The 21,774-nt window shown below is 40.5% G+C and overlaps 1 protein-coding gene across 2 annotated transcripts in view; it reads left to right on the top strand.

Moving 5' to 3' along the window:
* Positions 1-21,369, top strand: part of nrg3b (neuregulin 3b) — a 202,194-nt gene extending 180,825 nt beyond the window's left edge. For both annotated transcript variants that reach the window (XM_039616169.1, XM_039616170.1), the window contains 3 exons: positions 9,291-9,400; positions 16,866-17,048; positions 20,162-21,369. In XM_039616169.1, the coding sequence (XP_039472103.1) occupies positions 9,291-9,400; positions 16,866-17,048; positions 20,162-20,906 (1,038 nt within the window). In that variant the 3' untranslated portion in view covers positions 20,907-21,369. The remainder of the gene's footprint in view (positions 1-9,290; positions 9,401-16,865; positions 17,049-20,161) is intronic.
* The last annotated feature ends 405 nt before the right edge of the window (positions 21,370-21,774 follow it).

Consider the following 21,774-nt stretch of genomic DNA (forward strand, 5'->3'; position numbering starts at 1 on the left):
CGGCTGCTCGTAGATGTCTTTTTTTTACTTTAAATTTTGAGTTAGTTAGACATTCCTCGAAAACCAGTGCTTTCCAGAAACAACCACATACAGCAATAATGCTTAATACAATCTACGACTGCATGCATAATACTCTCAATAGCCTAACGGGGCTTACATTGATTGATTGATTGCTTTCCTATTATCCCTCTCCACACGCACTGACATCGTGACGTCAGACACGTACTGTATGCTGATGTTGAAGGAGTAGAAACAGTGCGTTAAATTATACTTTAAAGTGGTGCAAATTAAATCAAGGAAAGGTAGAAAATGTCAGAAGTGACAAAGCTCAAAATATTTAACTTAGTAAGCAGTAACTATGAACATTGTTTTACGGTGTACAAGGATACAGTACTGTGCAACATTCTGCCACTGATTTTCTGTCCAGTTCTTGTGTAATTTGGCATAATACAACCTTTTTTCCTGGTTTCTCTTCCTTAAGAATGGCTTCTCGACAGCCACGCATCGAGATCATTTCAGTGAACAGTAAATGGAACAACTGAAGGGCCAGATGCCTCTCTCAGGTCCTATATAAGGTCTTTGGAGTGTTTCCTTAAGGACATGACCTTTAGATGCTGTTTATCTGCTGTAGATCATTTTTAGGCCTGTCACTTCTTCTTTTGTCAGCCACTTGTCTCCTTTCCTCATTTTTTAAGGACACACTGCACACCATGCCGGGTTATGCCAGGTATTTGGCTAACAGGCCTTTGGGAATCACATTGTTTGTGCAAAACTACTATTTTGTGCCTGTCAAACTGTTATCTTTGGTATTTTTGTCGATTCAACCAAAGAAATCAGGTGTTCTTTTTGACAGGCTCCTAGTAAAAAAGTGCATAGAGATGCAATGTAAAAATGCGTATTTGCTAAGTTGGCTGTTATGAGTGGACACAACACTGGTTCATTCCTTAAGTTAGGTGCATCTTTTCATGCTTGAATGATTTATATGTCAGTGTTAAGTGGCTTAACAAAGAAAGATTCCTCTGGAAATGATCAGGCACGAGAACTGAAGTGGAAACAAGTTAAAAAGCAACTAGTGATGAAAGGAAAACCTCAGAAATCATGGAGAACAACTGCAATTTCAACCAAGCGTCGCTCCTTTGAGGCAAAATATAAAGAAAAGATGGGTGGCTCAAGACTTTTGCACAGCACTGTACATTAGACATAAGTCATGTAAGTTCAGGCCAGTTGCTGACTCTGGCTAAGGAAGGGCACTGGTGTATATGGTTATGATGGTTACATATGGGATTGGTGCTTTTTAATGTATATATGTATATATCTTCTCAGTTATGCAGAATCTCAATTTTGGTGGTTAGCATGAATGTATGCACTTAAATCTCTAGTCCTGAGTCCCACCGGCTATGGATTAAAAATTGAGGAAAAAAAATAAGTTGTGGAGGGGAATAGAGAATTTAACAATGGACACATTTGTTGGCTTTCACCATATTTGCTGGTACACTGGTATGTTTGATGTGCTGCTGGACTTAAATCAAACTAAAATTAAAATTAAGTAAAATATTACGAAATGTCTGTTTACTTTCACTTTCACTGGCTGCTGTTTTTTTTTTTATATCAGAGCAAGATTCTTTTAATTTGCAAAACACAGGTTATTGCTGCTCTGCCAGATATTTCTTCCTTCACTTCACAATTATTCCATTCTGGTGGTTAAAAAAAGTGAGTAAAAAATAACAATTTTAGTTATTGCAGTTCTACATTCATGGCTGCAAGTTTTGGGCACTTTTATTGGCAATTTTTATTTATTTGCCAATAAAAAGTTTGTGAAACTTGTGAATTGTGGTTGTGATTGTTCTTCAATATATCATATAAACATATAAAAAAAAGATCTAAATAAAACTGAAGCAGCAAAGGGCACAAAAAATAAATTTTGTGCCACTGCCAGATGGCAGAAATATGATGCTATTATAATCAAAATGCCAATTTAAAGTACCGTATTATCATAAATATTAACAACAATAACAAAATACTTACAAAATACAAAAAGATTTACCTCAATTATACATAACAGGCTAAATAAAATAAGATTTTGGGTGTTCTACATTTGCCTAAAAATGGCTCTTTTGATAGTAAATGTCCCCAGCCAATGAAATTGATCTACATAGTAAACGTTGCTGGAATTCTGACCTCTTTAAATAGAAGTATGTAAAATTGTTCCCATACTCTGGATCATGAATCCTGAATTCAACATCCAAGCACAGCAACACAGTTATAATCCATAATGAGCACATATATTACAGCAGGTTCATGTGTTTAAAAAGTTGGATTTTGCAAATTTGAACCACATAACCCTCAACCAACTCAAAAACTGAAGGAGACTAATATTATATAATCATTTATCAACTAATAAACACATAGCATCAGCTGTAGGAAGAAAATTTCATCCAAGCGGGCAACTAATTCTTGGTTAAGAAAAAAAAATGGCAAAGCGTAGAAAAAAAAGTGGCTCAGAATTAATTACAAGCCACCACAGCCTGCAGCAGCAGACACCGCAGAGGAAACAAGTGACCCAGACATTCTTAGAAAAAGCAGAGAGAAGACGTGGATGGCACTGATAAGGCTAATGTCTCCACAGAGGGGTAATTGCACTCTACTGCACACTTGTAAAGGTTTCGTCAAAGAGTGCGACCACTTGGCATAATGCGTTCCTACTTTCTTTATTTAATTAGATGGATTTTTTTGTTTTTATTTTTAAAGAAGTTCAGTGTGCAGTCTTCTTTTTATCATTTCAGGAAGTTATATGGAGTAGTAGTCCATCATGTATCGATGCTAAAATGCATTTATTCCTGTATATTGTTGATAAAAGATGGATTATAGATTTGAAGTTTCCACTGCTCAAACATAAATTCTTTACAGCTTCCACAAATCTCATTTTAATATGTATGGGTACTAATGTAGCAAGGTTATTAAAAACACGATTTAATGATTAAAAACGAGATGATGTGAAAATGTGTCTTCCAGGCATAAGCTTTTTACTGTATACAGTTGAATTGTAGACAGTTTGTTCTTTGCTGATTTCCTATTTTCTGTATGTTTTTCACCCTTAAATGTTTCAGATCATCAAAGAAATTTAAATATTAGTCAAAGATAACACAAGCAAACACAAACTGCAGTTTCTAAATGAAGCTGTTTATTATTAAGGGAAAAATCCAAACCTACATGTCCCTGTGTGAAAAAATTGATTGGCCCCTAAACCTAATAACTGGTTTGCCACCCTTAGCAGCAACAACTGCAATCAAGCCTTTTCAATAACTGCCAATGAGTCTTTTACAGCGCTTGTGGAGGAATTTTGGCCCACTCATCTTTGCAGAATTGTTGTAATTCAGCCACATTAATGAAGATGTTTTTTGGCAAATCTGAGACAAGCCTCTTCAATGGATACCATTTTTGCCCAGTGTCCTGAACTCTGGCCTTAACTAAAACATGTGAACCCTACAGTTCATTAATGTCGTTCTACTTTCTTTTGTGACCTCCTGGATGAGTCGTCGATGGGCTTTTGGAGTAATTTTGGTAGGCAAGTCATTCCTGGAAAGCTTCGCCACTGTTCCAAGTTTTCTCCATTTGTGTGTAATGGTTCTCACTGTGGTCCACTGGAGCTCGAAGGCTTAGAAATAGCTTTCCAGACTGGTAGATGTCAGTGATTTTGTTTCTCATGTGTTTCTTTATATTGTGGCATGATGTGTTGCTTTTAGAGATCTTTCAGGCTGCTGCTAATGATTTCTTGATTCAACAGGTCTGCCAGTAATCATGCCTGAATGTATTTAGTGAAACTGAACTCAGATTTTCAAAAAATGTGGTTTATCACAGTTAATTCGCAATAGGACCAGGTAGTTTTGGAAACCTTTTCTCCCTTAATGAATGAAATCATCATTTAAAAACTGCATTTTGTATTTCCTCGGGTTATCTTTGTATAATATTAAAATGAGTCTGATGATCTGAAACACAATGTGTCACAAATATGCAAAAAACTAGGAAATCGGTAAGAAGGCAAACACTTTTTCACACCACTGTATATGCAGGCTCTTTAATAATTCAACACTGTCTGGTGTCACCCACTGAAACAAACACCCCTTAAGCTAACCCCACCCACGGATCTGCAGTTGGCACCATCTGAAAGCTTTTCGAGGGTGTCATTTGAAAATCGTGGCTCTGGGCAGTTGATCGCTAAGACGCTGTACCACCTTTGATGCAAATGTTAAAAAAGCTGTTAAATAGTTGTGTTTAAGTAATATAAAAAAAATGCTTTCATATAAGCACAATAACCAGCACAATAGCAGCCTAAAAAAGGGGAGACTCAGATGGTGGTATCGGGAATGTGTTAGGGCTCAGCGGGTGAAGCAGTGAAGCCCTGCATCCAACCACGAAATGCATTGAATGCTGGACAAAGGAAGGAAGCCAGGAGGAAGGCAAAGACAACACAGAAACACAAGCTATAATAGAACAGTGTGAGGGAAGCTTAAGGTGGGATGTGAAAGATCACTGGCTATAAGCACCCAGGAGGGGGCATGAGCTGTAGAGACCAAGGAAAGATTAACAAGTGAAACCTGTTTTTCCACAGATTTGACACAATGACCCCAGACCACAGCTTCTCTCCACCCACTCCCTCAGCTTGTAACCATCTAGGGAGAGGACATGTGGGTGTGGGTGGTGTAGTCCTACAATATCTCTACTTTCTTTAAAGTTACACAGACAAAATGAAAATACTTTCAAAGGAAGAACAGAGCAGAGTGTTCTTAAATAGGCTCAAAACATTTGGTGTATGCAGCATAACCCAGCATCAAAGCACAATGGGGGTTTTTGTGCATGTGTTCAAGGCAGTAGGATGGAGGATGAGTGCAGCGAGCTAGAAAAAAAAATGGCTGGCTCTGACAAGGCAGGTGCAAGAGGGGAGGATAAAACTGAAGTCCTTTTTTAGTCATTGTCTTCCATTTGAAGTCTGTAATAAACTGATGCGGCGCTCAGTTGTTATTAACTCTTTGAATTCTGGGATTAAAGAGAAAGGCATTTCCCCTCTAGGTGTGCTCACTAAAGACATATATGCTGACATGATGAAAGCATATGCAAGACAAATTAAACCCTCAGCTCTTTTTAAAAATATACACCTGGTCACCTACACACTCCTTATAGAATAAATTGAACTCTTGTATTCAAAGCATACGTCACTCCTAAGAGGCACACTCTTGAAATGGCGTGCATTTGATGTAAATGGTGGCGACGCCAGTAAAGCTGTGTAAAAACCTACAAAATCCACATCAAGGTGGAGATTATGGAGAGATTAGCTTTAGGAATATATAATGATTTGGGTTATATTACACCCTTATGGTGCATTAGCCATATGTTAAGAACATGCATGGACATGGTCAAGGCAACCTGCTGAAGATCAAACTGAGTGAGGCAATTTCAATTACTTTAAATGTGGCATGGTTGAGTATTTCAAAAACTGGTGCTCTACTGGGATTTTCCCAAACAACCATCTCTAGGGTTTACAGAGAAAGGTCTGAAAAAGAGAAAACTTCCAGTGAGCTGCGGTTCTCTGGGTGAGAATTGATGATGTTGATGCCAGAGGGCAGAGGAGAATGGCCAGACTGCTTTGAGCAGGAAGGCAACAGTAACTGATCACTAGTAAACAATCATTCGTTAGAACTAAAGTATGCAGAATGCACATAACATTGAACCTTGAAGCAGATGGGCTACAACGGCAGAATACCACATCAGGTGCCACTCCTGTCAAGAAACCGAGCATAAAATTTGCATAGGCATACCTAAAGTGGACAGTAGAAGATTGGAAAAGTGTTTCTTGGTCTGATGAGTCTCGATTTTTGCTTTTGGTAGGTTCCGAATTTTGCGTAAATACCATGAAAGCATGGATCCAACCTGCTTGGATCAACAGTTCAGGCTGCTGGTATAATGGTGTGGGAGATATTTTCTTGTCCGTGAAGGTTCTCAGTCATCCAGCTCATTGTAGTCTAAGGAGCTTGGAAAGAAAAGCGCCTGGACTTTTTTAAGTTGCTTGAAGACGTTTCACCTCTCATCTGAGAAGCTTCTTCAGTTCTAGGGTTAAATGGTGGAGAGTCCCAGATTTAAACCCTGTGGGAGTATCCCCCCCAAGAGGGACAAAAGGACCCCCTAATGATCCTCTACCTAATCACATGAGCCAAGGGGTGAAAACGGGTGTAGGTCACAATCAGCCAAGGTTTCAGGTGAGCTCATTGTGAAACCTAGCCTCACCCTATCATGTGATTTCCTGAGGTCAGATGGCCCAGGATGTGAATGGGCGTTAAGGGGTCTGGGATAGGACTGGATTATAGATGGCAGACAGCTGGTGTCGTAAGCCACCGCCTCTGTTCAAAAATGGCCTCTTTTACTCCTCTTTCAAACCAAGATATTTTCTTGGCACACTTTAGGCCCCTTAGTACAAAGTGATTTCAATTTGATTCATTTCAAACTGTACTGTACTCACTATACTCAAATGGCCTCCACAGCCACCAGAACTCTTCTGCCATGTGGTGGAACAAATCTGAAGCAACTGTGTGATGCTTTCACATCAATATAGACCAAAATGTCAGAGAAATGTTTTTAGCTCCTCATCGAATCCAAGCCATGAAGAATTAAGGTAGCTTTGCAAAAGAAACAAACCGCTACTAGCAAGATGTATCCAATAAAATGTCTTGTGAACGTGTAAGAATAGTGTATTAGCTATATGTTAAGCACATGCATGCTAACCTGTATTGACAGCGAGCTTCTCCTCCATTTTCCTTTTTATGCCTGAGGCGATGACCATCCTTCCGAAAAGATTAAAGGGTTTATATTTTACTTCTTCACATGACTACAGGAGGTTGCATAAGTAAATAGCCATCATAACCACCCCTTAAGAAATACAGATGATTATTATTTTTTGATGTTTTGATAGGGCACCTGAAGTGGAACATGCAGCATTATATATACTGTATGCACATCTGTAGCTATTTCTGTGCATATGTTTCTTCCATCTGCAATTCAGAGTATAAATTTCCACATGAACACACTTGTAAACAGCTGGGACTTGTATATATCAAGTATTTTACAAAGGAAAGGAAATGAAACGAAAAAGAGAAAATGAACTGTAAGTACATACTGAAACACCCCTCTGTGTCCACTGTTATTTGAATCAACACCTCTGTGGTAATAAAATGTGTCTCAAATGAAAGAGATGGGTTATACACCCATGAGACAGGCTGCACGGCAACAGACATGCGCTGACATGAAGGAATAGGGTCACACAGGCAACGAGGACGTGACACCAACTCTATTTGCATCAGCTTGAAGCTTGAGTGGTTCTAACTAACTAGTCTTCTAAGAAGAGTCCCCCTCAGGAATGAGCATGCTATATAAATACTTCATCATATCAGAATATTTTAATGAATGCTCCGGTGTAATTCAAGGCTACGTTTTTTTGAACCATAGTCGGTTTTATTATTATTTTATTATTTTTATTATTATCAAGTAACGCGTTTTTCGTCTAATTTGTTTGTCAAAGACGTTCTCAAGATAATTAGAGAATCGTTCATTTGGATTCATTAGTTTTTATCAGATTGACATTGTTTAATGAACTTCAAACATCTGGGAAAGGTTTGATGGAACAGCTTCAATTAGCACCCATGTAGTATGTCTAAGAAAGTATGGAAGTATAAAGTATTGAAGCTGTGGTTCTGCCATCAGATAATTAAGCAGAGTACAATTATGAATAGGAAATGGATCAGGACTATTAGCCGCATGTTCAGCAGGGGTGTTGTGTCAGCTGAAGGGGAGATATGATAACTTCTACAGGTATCTCAGTGATTATTAAAAGGAAAGGACAGTGCAGCCTGAATGTTAAATCCAAATCTGAGCATGGCAGTGCATAATTCTGAATGAACTCGTTAACATTTAAATACGGGGTAGAGTCACACTTTGTTGTCCATTAAAAATCTTCACACCTTGGCCTAAAGTGTTAAGACATGCTCTTTCAGTAAACGTACATGCAGTTTTGAGCTGCTAGCTCAAAGACTGTCCTTGTTGAAGAATGGTCAAATATCCTATTATGCACAGTTCAGGACCTGTGATTTGATCGTAATCTAAGGGGGATTATGGCTGCTCTGAATGCATAGGTTTGCTTTACATCTTAATATGTAGGTGATAGTCACCATATTGATGGGGAAAGGTTTTTTTCTGTCACTCTCTCCTTCTCTTGTACTTTCCCTGTGCGTCTCTTTGAAGTAAATCCACATTGCTCTGTTTATCCAAGGTTCACAAGTGGCATGAAACAAGGCAAAATTGTGATGGGAGGGAACAAGCAAAATGGGTTACGCCGATGGGCTACGCCACTGCCTGCCAGTGGCAGACCTGCATGGCATGGCAGACTGCCAAAAGCTATTTATTTTATCCCCTGACATAGATATCTTCCCCCAGGAAACTTTGCCATGGCAATTGTTTCACAAAGTGAGGTGTTCTCCCCCCGCAGGGTATATGAGAGGGGTGGCCAAATGATACTATTTTCTTGCACAACTAGTGAGCAGCGGTAACAGCTTCCTCTGGGAGCCAAACGGTGTATGGGGAAAAAAAGAGGCTTATCATTCATGAGAACCGTGAACCCAGCACTAAGTCACATGCAATTGCTTTAGTGATGTACAATCAGACAGCGAAAGAGAGAGAGAGCAGCACAGGAAGCTCTGTAACTGGAATGACAGAATTATCTCATGACTTAGTGTTTCACGGAGGGGTTCTCGGGGCGTTCACGGTCACTGTGCCAGAGCTCTGACTGCGGCCTGTTGTAAGATAATAGTGTTAATTTTGATAAGAATAAAGGGGAAGAATTGAGAGGGCAATTTCTTTAGGAAACCATTAATGTAATCTTGTGTTGGATTAATTCTTGAGTGAATCAGGAGTGCTGTGAGGGCCAGTGTGGAGTTTATTCACAAAGTGTCCCCTCCTAATCTGCCGCTTTAAAATGTAAAATGTAATTAAAGACGCTCTGCCTGACTAACCGGGGATACATCAGCGAGAGAACACGCTCGACCTGACTGGGGATTGCTGCCTTATGTGTTATATCCTAAGCTTCACTTCTGTGTACTTACATAGCTACTTACATTGGACATTTTGTTTTTCATTTTAATCGTTACAGCAGTGGAATCTAGCTACATTTCCGGGTCTTTTGCTGAGTATAACTAATTGAGTATCTGAGTTTCACTAACTGCCTGCGCAACTTTCTTCATTTCTTGCAGAGTTGCACTTCTCACGGATCGTCTGTTAAGGGCGGCAAAGTGGCACCAGGGGCATCAACAGTAGCTCCACCTATTCTCAGCAAAGCACTGTCTAAAGGGAAACGCTTCAGGTACAATTATGACATGCTCTTTTTTTTTTTTCCTGCCCTGTTTCATATCTGGTGCTGAGTCAGCATGTTTGAGCCATAAGGGGCAGTGAGGTGAGAAATTTAATCATCCCATGTAGTGTAATATGTATATCGTCGAGGCCTCTGACAAAAGAAAACAGATCACATAGAGGTTAGATCTTATATCTGTGTGCATTTTATTGTATGATTATTGGCTCAGCGAGCATGACATAAAAAAGAAAAAACAGAGTAGAGGCTGTCAAACTAGTTGAGGATGGAGACGTCTTTATTTACATGGCATTCAAGTAAATTGTTCAAAGTAATTAAATGTGTCCTCGGGCATCTCCTGAAATGACTAGTTGAACGCAGATAGGAGCGAACATAATAACACTCCTCCAAGGAGAAGTGAATTTAATGTCCAGAGTTAAACACTGACTCAACCAAATTTTTATGCCATCCTTCAAATGACAGAAGATTGAAGGAAATTAACAGCGCTTTTGCTACGAGGGATATCGCAAGCAGGGTTGCTTTGTGATCACAGCACTCAGTATCAAATGCTGCCGTTTCCAATCCTCAGAAGAACACAGGGATGTGGATATAGGCCGCGCTACAATGGCCTCATCTGAGCTGTTTACAGAGACGTTTCATTTGCTTTGATGATATGGATACAGGCACACTTTGACAGTTAATGCCATTCAGTCACACGACATGTAAGCCTGCCATCTTTTCAAAGAAGTTTATTTTCCTTAGAAGCTATTACACTGATTGTTGCCAAATCGCATACAATGTTTGATCCTCATACTTGTTGCCTGTTACCTGAGATGATTGGTACCAAATCTGAATAACAGTGTTGGAGCTGCACATTATGTTACAATGCAAGATATAGCACTGTGCAAAAGTCTTGAGCCGCCCTTGTCTTTATATTTTGCGAAGGAAATGGTAAATAATTGCAGTGATTAAAACTTGCAAACATGCATGGAAATGAAGCACAAACAGGCATGGCTTTCGCGCTACTTTCGGTAGTCTTCAAAAATAGTTCTCCAGGCTTGTTGAAGGAAATTCAAAGCTCTTCTTTGGATGTTGGCTGCCTTTTGTTCTGTTCTCTGTCAAGATGTTCCCACTGCTGCAGTATTGTTGAGGTCTGGGCTCTGGCCAGATCAGTCTATGACTGATAGTGCTCCATTGTGTGCTTTTTCTTTTCAGGTATACTTTAACTTCACTGGGAATATGTTTTGAATCATTTTCATGCTGAAATATAAAGCCGTTACCAATCGGATGGTATTACACGCTGGATTAAAATCTGATTATTTTTCAATCAGTTTTGAGAAGATCAGCAGCACCACTGGCTGAAATTTAGCCCCAAACCACCACAGAGCCTCCACCATGTTTTAAAGATGGTTGTAGACACTCAATGTTCCGGATCTCCTCCATTTATACTAGTTAAATAGTTCTAATACTGTTTTATGACTTGTCAAACTGCATTAGCGTTGACATTTTCCATAGATTCAACAAAAGAAAGGGAAGCAAATTATCTATTTTTGCAACAGGCTGCTAGTAGTTTTTTGCCAAGTTGTTATGTGTGGACAAAATGCTGATTCACCCCTTGAGTCAGGTGCCTTTTTTATGCTTGAATGAATTTATAGGTCAGTGTTGTGGCTAGACAAAAAAACCTCTGAAAACTGAGAACTGTTGCTCAACTCACCACTTTCATAAAATTACAAGAAAATCTGGCTCATTAAAAGTGAAATAGAAAGAAATCAGGGGCGACTCAATACTTTTAAACAGAACTGTTGTGCATAAGTTTTAACATATTTATTTAAAACCTCATTTGAGATCAAACATCACGGTTTAGCGTGATGGATTTTCCATATTGTGCATCAAAAACACAGAATACAGCATGTGCAGTGATTAAAAGAGCCTATGTTAGGGTAGAAAACGGTGAATGGTGAGCTTGTGTCTATATACCGAGGAAGTTTTTTTTTTTTTATGTGTGGCTGCCTGCGATGCCACCTTTAGTGAAAGCCCCACTGTGGCAGCAGTTATTCTGTTTTAATGGACCAGTGCTGTGTCAAAGAGGAAAGTTTTTCACAAAAAAGGTTGTCATATGTGGCTGCGGGGATGGTACCATCTCCCTCTGGTGTTTTATTCTCCACAGTGTCGTGCAGGTGTCTCATGAAGGGCAGCTGACAGTCAATCATCTGTTCAGCTTGCTCTCAAAGTAGGCCGAGGCAGGGGAGAACTAGACTGTGATGGATGATGTTGAGATGCTTTCAGCTATTGACCTGAAAGTGGACCACAACGTGAGCTATCAGGAGAACTGCACCATAAAAATGTGTCAATATGGCCTATCAATACTGCTGAAAATGGTTACCCGTGTCTCATTGGTTTATAATTAGGCTTCATATGCAAACTGATTCACTTGTAATGCAGATTGCCTCTGTTGAGCTGAGATTTTGTTAAATGTCACAATACGATTTTAAAACAGATGTAACCAACTTAGCATTGATACGTTAGTGCGTCTGAACTTTCGGTAATTAGCATTAAGCATATTTAAGGCTGACAGGATTTGTAGTTTTGCACAAGCAAACGTTATCCTTTAATACACGTCACCAAAGGCATTAGCAATATCTTGCCTTGAAGTCGATGTGAATGTTTGCTCTAGAAGATATTTATTTAAAACCCACAAATATCATCCAATGTTGGCACTAGTGGAAAATCCAGATGATCTTATCAACATCTGTGAAACATGGTTTGTTGCAGAGAGCTTCTCCGTAAAAAATAGTTAGAAAAGGACAGTCTTCTTCAAAAAAGACTTGGCAGGTGATTGGTTGAACCATCTGTGCAATAGTCCCACCATGGACTAAACTCAAACAGCAGATCAACAAACCAAAGGACAGCCAAGGAACATCAAAGAGGGGAAAAAACAACATAATTGGAGTAGCTTGAAAGCTTTGAAAGCTAGCAAGATTTATTAAAGAAAATATGCCTATAAAGGACTCCTACAGGTACGTAACAAACTCCTTGTTAGGTAATTACATATAAGATCCATTATCAAAGGTAAAAAAGACCTTTAGTTGACATTATACACCCCATAGTTCCTCATATGACTCCTATTTCACCGTACCGACTTCATTTCAGCTATGACTGCATGCAGTAGTTGACAAACTTAGTAAGATGGATTCTCTGGTGATTCTGAATCTCGTGTGAATCCAGTTGTCTTGTAAGGTAAATCAGCGTAAGTAGAATTAATCCTTTGTTGGCTGCCATTGCACAAAATCCCATGACTGTCCCTAGATTAATGTCTCTGGGCAAAAGAAACGTGTTGTTGTGGATTTACTTATTCTTGCTTCTGAACTGTGGTTCATCTCATTGCTGGAAAATAATCGAAACAGCATAGCTCACTCTCTTCAGCCTATTGGTGGGCATATGCTGCCTTTGATGGCAGCTGGGAATTTCTGGCTCTGACCAGAACTGAGATTTTTCAGCCCTGATTTCCATGATTTAAGTCATTCACCCAAAAATGATTGGTAATACAATGCTGGTTAAATATGAACTAAAAACTTTGTGCCATGTGTTCTCCAGCAAATCAATGCCAAAAGCAATTAAATCTTTATTTTGTTCACCTAATATAATATTTGACAAAGGATGTATTGAGCTTGTTTTTCCTGCTCTTCTGTTCCTGCAGTTAACTGAACTACAAGCCTGTTGATTTGCATTGTTGATTGCAGAAAAAAAGCTTAAGGCAACCATCGTTCATCAAAGGTTTAGAGGTCAAAAATCATTTTGATTCGTAACTTCCCACTTGCGTGTCCTATTGAATGCGGTAATATGTACGAGTTGCTTTGATGAAAACAGTGGACTCTTGCTGCCACAAGTCAATTGCTGTTTTCACTTAAATTTTAATTGATTACAGTGATTCCTTTGTCATGACTGTATTATGAGAAAATTGTAGTAAGAAGCCTAATCAATGTACTGAAAGCCAGCGAGTGTGACTTGTACATGTTAAGTAGGGGACATAATCAGTATCCATAGTGAATATCAGAAGTGCTATGTGGGTGTTTCCTGCTGGTTTAGTAGAAAATGGTGTTTACTCTGAAAACGTGGCATACTTTTTCCATTTTTTTAACTCATCTCAGGTTCTTTGTCACATGCCATCCCCCTCTGTTCTCCTGCCGTTTCTCTTTCTCTGCAATATGTCCGGTGAAGGCACTAACAGAGGGAGGAAGTGGTTTAAAAAAGTACTGGATTACCCTACCAACCAGGCTTACCCATTTAACATCAGGGGGTTGCACAGTCTTGTTGAATTGTGGAGATAAGCGGCTGCCTTTCTGTTTTAAAAGGTTCAACTTTTATTATTCAGTAATTACAGCAGCCCCAAAAAATCATATTTGAATTTTTTTTCCAGTTCTCGGTTAATCCTAATTAAAAAAAAAATCAGCATGCTAATAGCCAACAAAACGGACAATATTTAGCTGTATTCATATCAACTTTTTACAACATCAGTCGATATAAAAGCCAGCAAACACTAGAGCCAACATTATGTATGCTTATTGTTCCACAGCCATGGACATCAGGAAATTACTGTAGCTGAGCTTTTTTTTTTCCACAGTGTTCCAGTTGTTTATCAATTATTAAGCAGTCATCCACTGGACTATTTAGCTTACTGCATGAAATAAAAAGGAATCAGGGAGTTCAGTTTAATGACTGGCAAGAAAATCCTAAAGTTTGAACATCTTGATTACTATTTCAACAACAAGAAGAATCAAACAATGCAGCACTTCATACACAAGCCATTTTTGTGCTGTGCCAAATTATTCAAGAGCCAAAATCAAGCTGTGAGAGCGTGTGGTGCTGATTTTTGTTTAATGGTTCAATACAAAAAAAGTTATTTACACGACAATAATAATATGTTTCAGCTCTTTTCAGTGGTTCAGATTAACTGACACAATCAAGTGACATATTGATCACAGAGGATTTGCTGGTAGGAAACGATCAGGGGAGCCACGGTGTCTTAAAGAAATTCATAATAACTTCAAAATAATTTGGTGTATTTTATGATTAGATATTCATTGGGAGCTGTTTGTCTTTGCATCATGTACTCACACATCAGATTGCATTATGGCTCGGTATACCTTGGATTTAATACCATTGCTTCATTACTGCAGACATTCAGGGATCTGCTTTGAGGCAGACCACCTACTGCCCACAGACCAATTTAAAAACTGTGTGCCTAAACAGGAAGCTCAGTCTCTAAAGGCAGCTGCTTCTATCATTAACAGCAGTAGGATATCAGTATGTAGGCTAGAGGTCATTTTCAAAGTGCAGGATAACCCCTAACAATACATGGCATTTATTTGAAGTTCACAGAAAGAAAACACTAAAGCAGTGTTTTCTATATGTTCTGAATGATATAGGTCTGTATGTAAACTTCGTTAGCATGTTAGTGGTTGCTTATCCATGCTAGTGCATGGCTCTTTGCATCAAAATGTCACTTTAAAATGTAATATTAAACCTGCAGTGATTGTCCTGTAATTTGCGTTGAATGGCTAAATCAAAAATTAGTGAAATAATCAAACTCTACAAGGAGTGACACTGTCTTCTTGGTGATTCCCAGCTTCCAGCATCCATCACAGACAAGTGATGAAATGTGTAAACACAGATGTTAATTCTAAAATGATTGTTTAAAATGTTGAATGTTCAGTCCATGAATCCATCCATCCATTTTCTTCTGGGGGAAGCTCACAGGGGCAACAGCCTGAGCAGAGAAGCCCAGACCGGCCTCTCCACAGCCACCTCCTCCAGCTTATCCGGGGGAACACCAAGGCGGTCCCAGGCCAGCCGAGAGATATAATCTCTCCAGCATGTCCTGGGTCTGCCCAGAGGTGGGATATGCCCGGAACACCTCACCCAAGATGAGCCCAGGAGGCATCCTTGTCAGATACCCGAACCACCTCAACTGTCTCCTTTCGATGTGGAGGAGCAGCGGCTCTGAGCCCCTCCCGGATGGCCAAACTCCTCACCCTGTCTCTAAGGGAGAGGCCAGCCACCCTTTGTAGAAAGCTAATTTCCGCTGCTTGTATCCGTGATCTCGTTCTTTCAGTCACTAACCAAAGCTCATAACCATAGGTGAGGTTACTCAAAGAAGGCTTCCCTATTGCTGTGTTGAAGAATAAAGGTGGTCGTACCAAATACCGACTTAAAATATTGACATTAAAAACCAGGAGAGTCTCAAGACTTTTGCACTGTTTCCTCTCTAGCAGCACAGGGCTTTTCATTTAAGCATGTATGTAACAAAACCTTTTATATTAATCTTTTAATTTTAAAGCAGCCCTCAAAGTACACGAAAAAGTATTTGTTTAATAGTGTAGCACACCTCTCCTAGAATGCACCGCAGTAAGTACACAGCCTCTTCTCCAGCACCTGGTTCGAGGCAAAATCTCTGTGAGATTTGTTAAATAAAACCCAGGGAGAAACTAGTCCTGCATCTTTACATTCACAGGCAACAAAAACAGAGCATCATCACTCTGCTAACCTCCACATTTGCCTTGGGATTAGACCTTTTCACAGCACATATTGCAGGGAAAGCACGGGTGTATTTTTTTAATATGAAAAAACAGCTGTATTCTTCTTAGGTGAGCCGATTCCAAGAATGAATGAATGCTTGGCATGAAAACCATCTTTCTATGCTACATGTGCGCTTTGTGAATGTTAATTAATCTAAGCCCCCTTTTCAACAGGTAGAAGGGAGTGAAAAAAGGAAAGCGTAGGGAATGCATATTAATCTTGAAATTAAAACATTTACACTAAAGATTTTTTTTTTTTTTGGTGTCGTTTCAAGCGCATTCACGTTTCCTTTTAGGCACAGCTTGAGATTTCTCCCATAGTTCCTTCCCTCCTCTCTTGCGGGGGTGGGAAGAGTGTGGAGTTTGCATGTTATCTCTGTGCCTGCGTGGGTTCTCTCTGGGTGCTCCGGATTCCTCCCACAATCCAAAGCATGTTAGGTTAATTGGTTATTCTAAATTGGCCATAGGTGCGAATGTGAGGTTGGATGTTTGTCTGTCTGTCTGTGTTAGCCCTGAGATAGACTGGCAACCTGTCTGCCGTGTACCGAGCCTTTCAGCCTGAATTAGATAAGCAGATGAAAATGGATGGATGAATGGAAATGATTCCATTCTTATGTAAATTGTATTGCTTATTGATAACTTACGATTCCTTTCACGTGTATCTGATACATCTGTCTCATAAGCTTCGATACCGGGGTAATTTCCGCGTCGAGTCAATTGAATGTGGGATTGGATTTTTTTTTTTTCCCTTTCAAGTCTCAAGCACAAAGGTTGATTTACTCCGGACCATTTTTACATCACGAAACCCTAGAAAGGACATCTATAGCTGATACAACAGATGAATTAGTGAACGGTCTTTACCTGATGATTTTCACCCATCTCTTTTGCATGCTGTCTGGTTTCAGGAGTAGTTCGCTCTCACTCAGCCCAGCCCTACAACGGAGAGAGACTAATTACTTCAGGACTCCACCCATTTCCAGAGGGAAACACAAAATATCCACAAATCTTATTGACGGATCCAGAGTGGCGGGGCATGTCTACAAACACTTGCAGGAGGATGAGTCATCGGACATGGAGTCCATAAGAAGGTGAAACTATTTCTATGTCTCGTTATTAGTTTTGTCATGTTTGTTTGAGCCAGCAAAGAGGAAATTCTCATCGCCTCCCTCCACGCCGAGGTCAAATAGCCGGTTCAGTGATACAGACCTCTGGACTAACTAAGGTTAAGTCGGAGTGGCAGAGGGATAATTTAGGGAGAAATGAGTTTATGACTGGAAGACTCTCAGTTCAAATCCGTGAACCAGCCTATGAAATGTGATCCAGGGAAATAAATGAGATCTGCAGTGCCCCCCCCCCCCCTCCTCTTTCAGCTGGGACTGTCACAATTAATTTGGAGAACACACTTGATCCCAAAAGCGCAACAGTATCATGGTGCTGGGGAAGATGTGTGTAATCCTCGCTGCCACTGGGCTGCTGCTGTGAATGAAAATTTGTTTTATCTGCATGTTTTAACAGGGTTAAAAATACAACGGCTGTGCCAAAGCTAATTACCAAATGATGCACGGGTTCACACAAATTTCTAGCTATCCAAAACGGTTTGATTTTGGCTAATGATCAAGCATGGGAAGTGTCATGGTTCACATATCAACAAAATAATTAATTTTCTGTAATTTACAAGCTGAGTATAAAGCCACATTAGATGACTGCGGCCTCTTAGAACAAGGCTACATGTTGAAATGGATTACTTCCAGGCTTTTGCACATCTTGAATTGCCCCCATGCTCCCGCTGATGTCGAGTGAAGCGAGCCGGCCTATTTTGACGGCCATCCCGAGCGAAGCGCAGCTACTGGTGGTGTTTCAGGAGGCATTAGAAGCGAGAGGGACTTTTGGCACAGCCTAGTCTGCAGACTTAAAACACATTTAAAAAGTACAGACTGGTCACGCTTGCTAAAATGTACCCTGATGTGAAATCCTCTCTGACATACTGATTTTTTTTATGTTAAAACAAAGCTTTTCACATTAGTTATAACTTTTCTTTTGGCCTTTTTTCAGACTGATTGTTGCGTAACGGCCACCAAAGACGGAAAATATTTATCACTGAGGTGCTTGTATTCCTCGGTGCATTGATGCATAATGTCAAGCAGCTCCACTGGCATTTCTCCTTCAAAACACTGTAAACATTAAATAAGTGTAGGTTTTATTTACAGATGCAGACAAGAGCATCTTTAATCCTGAGTAAGACAGTCCTATTTAGCATATGACTCAGAAGCAGCCTAATTTGCTGTCACTGTGTGGAACTTGAGCAATAGCACTGTTAACAGAAACGTCTGTCATTAAAGCAGCAGTGTCCCCTGTGCATTTCACACACTTTAAAGTGCCTAGCAATGTTCCTATTAGCATGCCAACCTGATTGAGCATTACAGTGACTTGTAAGTTACACTGCAAGCTGCCAAACTCTTTATGTGACCTATTTCCATAATTTACATTTTTAAACAAAGCTCCACGGAGCTCAGCAGTTCTTTCAAATGGTTGTGCAGAAAGATCCTTCAGGAGCAGTTTCCCTCTAAACACACACACTCACAAACATGCACGCTCGCACTTATAAGGAGTAACGAAACAAACTAATAAAGAAGCTGACGAGAATTCTTTTTCACAACGGCGAAATCTGTAAAGCTATAGGCAATTAAATCTGCCGCGCTTTGTCAAGTGTTTGGGAGAGGAGCTGAAATAGGAGGGCTTGTCATCGTCTTGGGGATAAGATTGCATTTGTGTAGTTAAACAATTTAGATCTCATTAGCCACTGATAATTCCCCTACACATCCATCACTCAAATATGGCTTTCGCTGGCCTTCTGGAGGTTGAAATGACCTATTTCTCGACTTACAAGCCACGCAACACCAAGCTTACAGCCCCCTCCCTCTCCTCCTCCTCCTCCTCCTCCTCCAGCCCCCACGTCTCCCGTGTTGCCATGGATACACCCTCTCATCTCTGGAAATGAGAGACGGGAGGTGGAAAGGAGAGTGAGAGAACGCGAGAGGGGAAAGTGAGGAAAGGAGGAGGAGGACTGAGCCGAGAAGTAAAGATGGAGGCACCGAGTGCGGCGTGGTGGAAAGTGTTAATAAAGAGGCGAGAACCACAAACAGACACGAGAACGCTCTTCCGCGTTTTCCATTTTGTGACAACAAATCCCCACAGAGTATTGTCAGTTTCATTATCTGATGTCAAAACATATTTACCCATCACGGTTAGGGGAAGAATTGAAGGCAAATTTGCTATGGGAGTTATTTTTAGGTTTTGTTTTGATCTGTCGGATTTACCTCCAGCTTGCATTTGCCCTTCTAATACCAAGGGTGGGGGTGGGGGGGGTAATTCAATTATTTAAACTTGGTTACGCTACCAACAGTCTCTCAAGGCTGACAATAACACTGGATGTGATCCTAAATGGGAGCCGAGGCTTCGGTAACAACATTAACAAACATACACAAACTTGCCCACTTGACTTGATAAGTTTCCCCTCTCTGCCGTGTTACTGTCATGGCCGACGATAATGCCTTTCAAGCTTATCTGCTTCCGCTCTCTACGTTTGAAGGAGGATGCATCATCATGCAAATGCACCTGCTGAGACTTACTCCCCCGTTCATCCCCGCGTAATGCTACATCGTGGGCCCATCTGATTAGTTGCTTTCTGTGTGAAAACTACAATAAAATGAAATTAGAAGACGTGTGAAGCGTTGTAAAGTGGCTCCGTGTATTGTTTCTACATACAACAGTCACACAGGGCGGGGTCAGGAATCCACCTGCTGTGCTGCTAAAGCCTTAAATCTCTGATAAGGCAGTGATGAGCAGAGGGATTTCTCAGTTAAACATTCATGCAGCAACAGTAGACGCCGCTCATGCCAAGGATTATACATAATTACACATAGATTATGAAACAACAATACCTAAATAGTGATCATTTTGTTTGGTACAAGATATTTTTGTGCCGGTGTGAAATGATACGGTGAAGCTTTGACAGACTGGCATCTTTCTAAAACACAACGAATGTCATCTTGGTGTTCTAAATATGTAAGTTAACTTCATATTCTCTATTGCTCGGGCTTTTTTTATTAATTTAAAATTAGGAAAGTGTCTAGGATGAAAAGGTCAAACTATAAATGACTTTCTCACCCTGACATTTCCATCCTTTTCTCTTTGCCCAAAGGTGTGATTCTGCCGGCGGAAGGGTCGGCGCCCTCCTGAGCAGGACCTCACTCTCTCACTTCACAGCCAGAAAAGGATGGACTGAGGTCCCCTGCACCCGCCTCGATAAAGGAACAACCTTCCTGCCACCCTCCCTCCGCACCCGATCTGTGCCCATCATCCCTTCGCTCCAAGCGTGTGACCTTGAGGCCGGCCACCCGTTCACGAGTGACCGGAACCAAGCGGGGCTCTTTAAGTGGCACCCCGTGCTGGCTGGAAAGACGGGCCTCCCCGTTAGCAATCCTCCCTCTCCCCCTGAAAGCGTCGTGCTGGCAACCAGTGTCATGCCCAGCAGCGTTAGCCCCCCCGCCGCCGCCGCTTCTCTCCTGGGGTTGGAGAAGAATCTCGGCTCTCCGCAAACACCCTGCTCCTTTGAAATTACAGTGGAACTCGCGCAGGAGTTAAAACAGAAAAGCCTTTGCAGCCCCATGAAAAGGTCTGGGTCTCACAGTGAGATCCACCACGGTGGCACAAACACTCTTGAGACGAAGACGGCGCGGGAGTCAGAGGGGAAAAGTGTCCAGTATTCTCCCAGAGTTCTGCACACAGGTAGCGGGACCAGAGGATGGAAGGCAGCAGGCCAAAGAGAAGCCCGGGGACAGAGCCAAGGTCAGACATCTCTTGTGTACGGAGGGGCAAACTTGGCCACCAAAGGACCCATCTGCAGAGGAATTGGAAACACTTATGCCAAGCCCTCTGCGAGCTGATTGGATTAACTCTGTAAAGAGAAGACACCGTTTCCAATAAATGTATACCTTTGCTGGTGGCTCAGTATGGTTAGCAGGTGGGACCATCTGTGTGGCCACATGGACCAATAACAGATGGCCATCAGTTCTCGAAAGAACACGAACAGATTGAATTCCCGAGGGGGAAAAAAAAAATATTGACACAAAAGACATCAAATTACAAAAGGAAAAGAGACAAACAAACACACATTGTGAATAAATGTGACTCAAAAGGAAAACAAAACCATGACTTGAGTGGGAGCTTGACTTAAACAGTGTATTGAAAAAAATGCCACTATTACAAGGAGCTTCTACTTAGAAACCAAAATAGTGTGTTATCTCTATGTTGTTTCTCTATTGTAAAGAAATGAAATTATATATGTCATATAATATATGTCATATAGACATATATATATTTGACATACAATTGTGACAAAATAAAGACTAAGATAACAGTGTTAATTATGGGCTTTATTCATCTTAATCCATTTTCGTGACTTAATCGGCATTCTGAAATAAATCTGGACAAATATCGAAGTCGAGTCGAACGATTACAAATAACGACAAAGCTGTCAGGAGATCGTTGCATTTGTTGGAAATACATCAGATTTCAAAAGTACGAGTTCTCTTTGCTGCACTTTCTACTGTATGTGAAATTGTAGTTGCAAATAAGCAGGTAGTTGATAATAAACAGGGTATCACCAGAAAATGCAGGAAGCACCAAAAACAAGATTCTTTATAAGTAAAGCACTGGACCATGCTTGGCTGCTTTAGTAAGCCATCGTGCAGCCTTCTGGTCTCTTGCTGATGGGATTTTGCCAGACTAAAAATGGCAACACTTGCTATTGTT

The sequence above is a fragment of the Oreochromis aureus genome, linkage group 8 (genome assembly GCF_013358895.1).
Source record: "Oreochromis aureus strain Israel breed Guangdong linkage group 8, ZZ_aureus, whole genome shotgun sequence".
Lineage (NCBI taxonomy): Eukaryota > Metazoa > Chordata > Actinopteri > Cichliformes > Cichlidae > Oreochromis > Oreochromis aureus.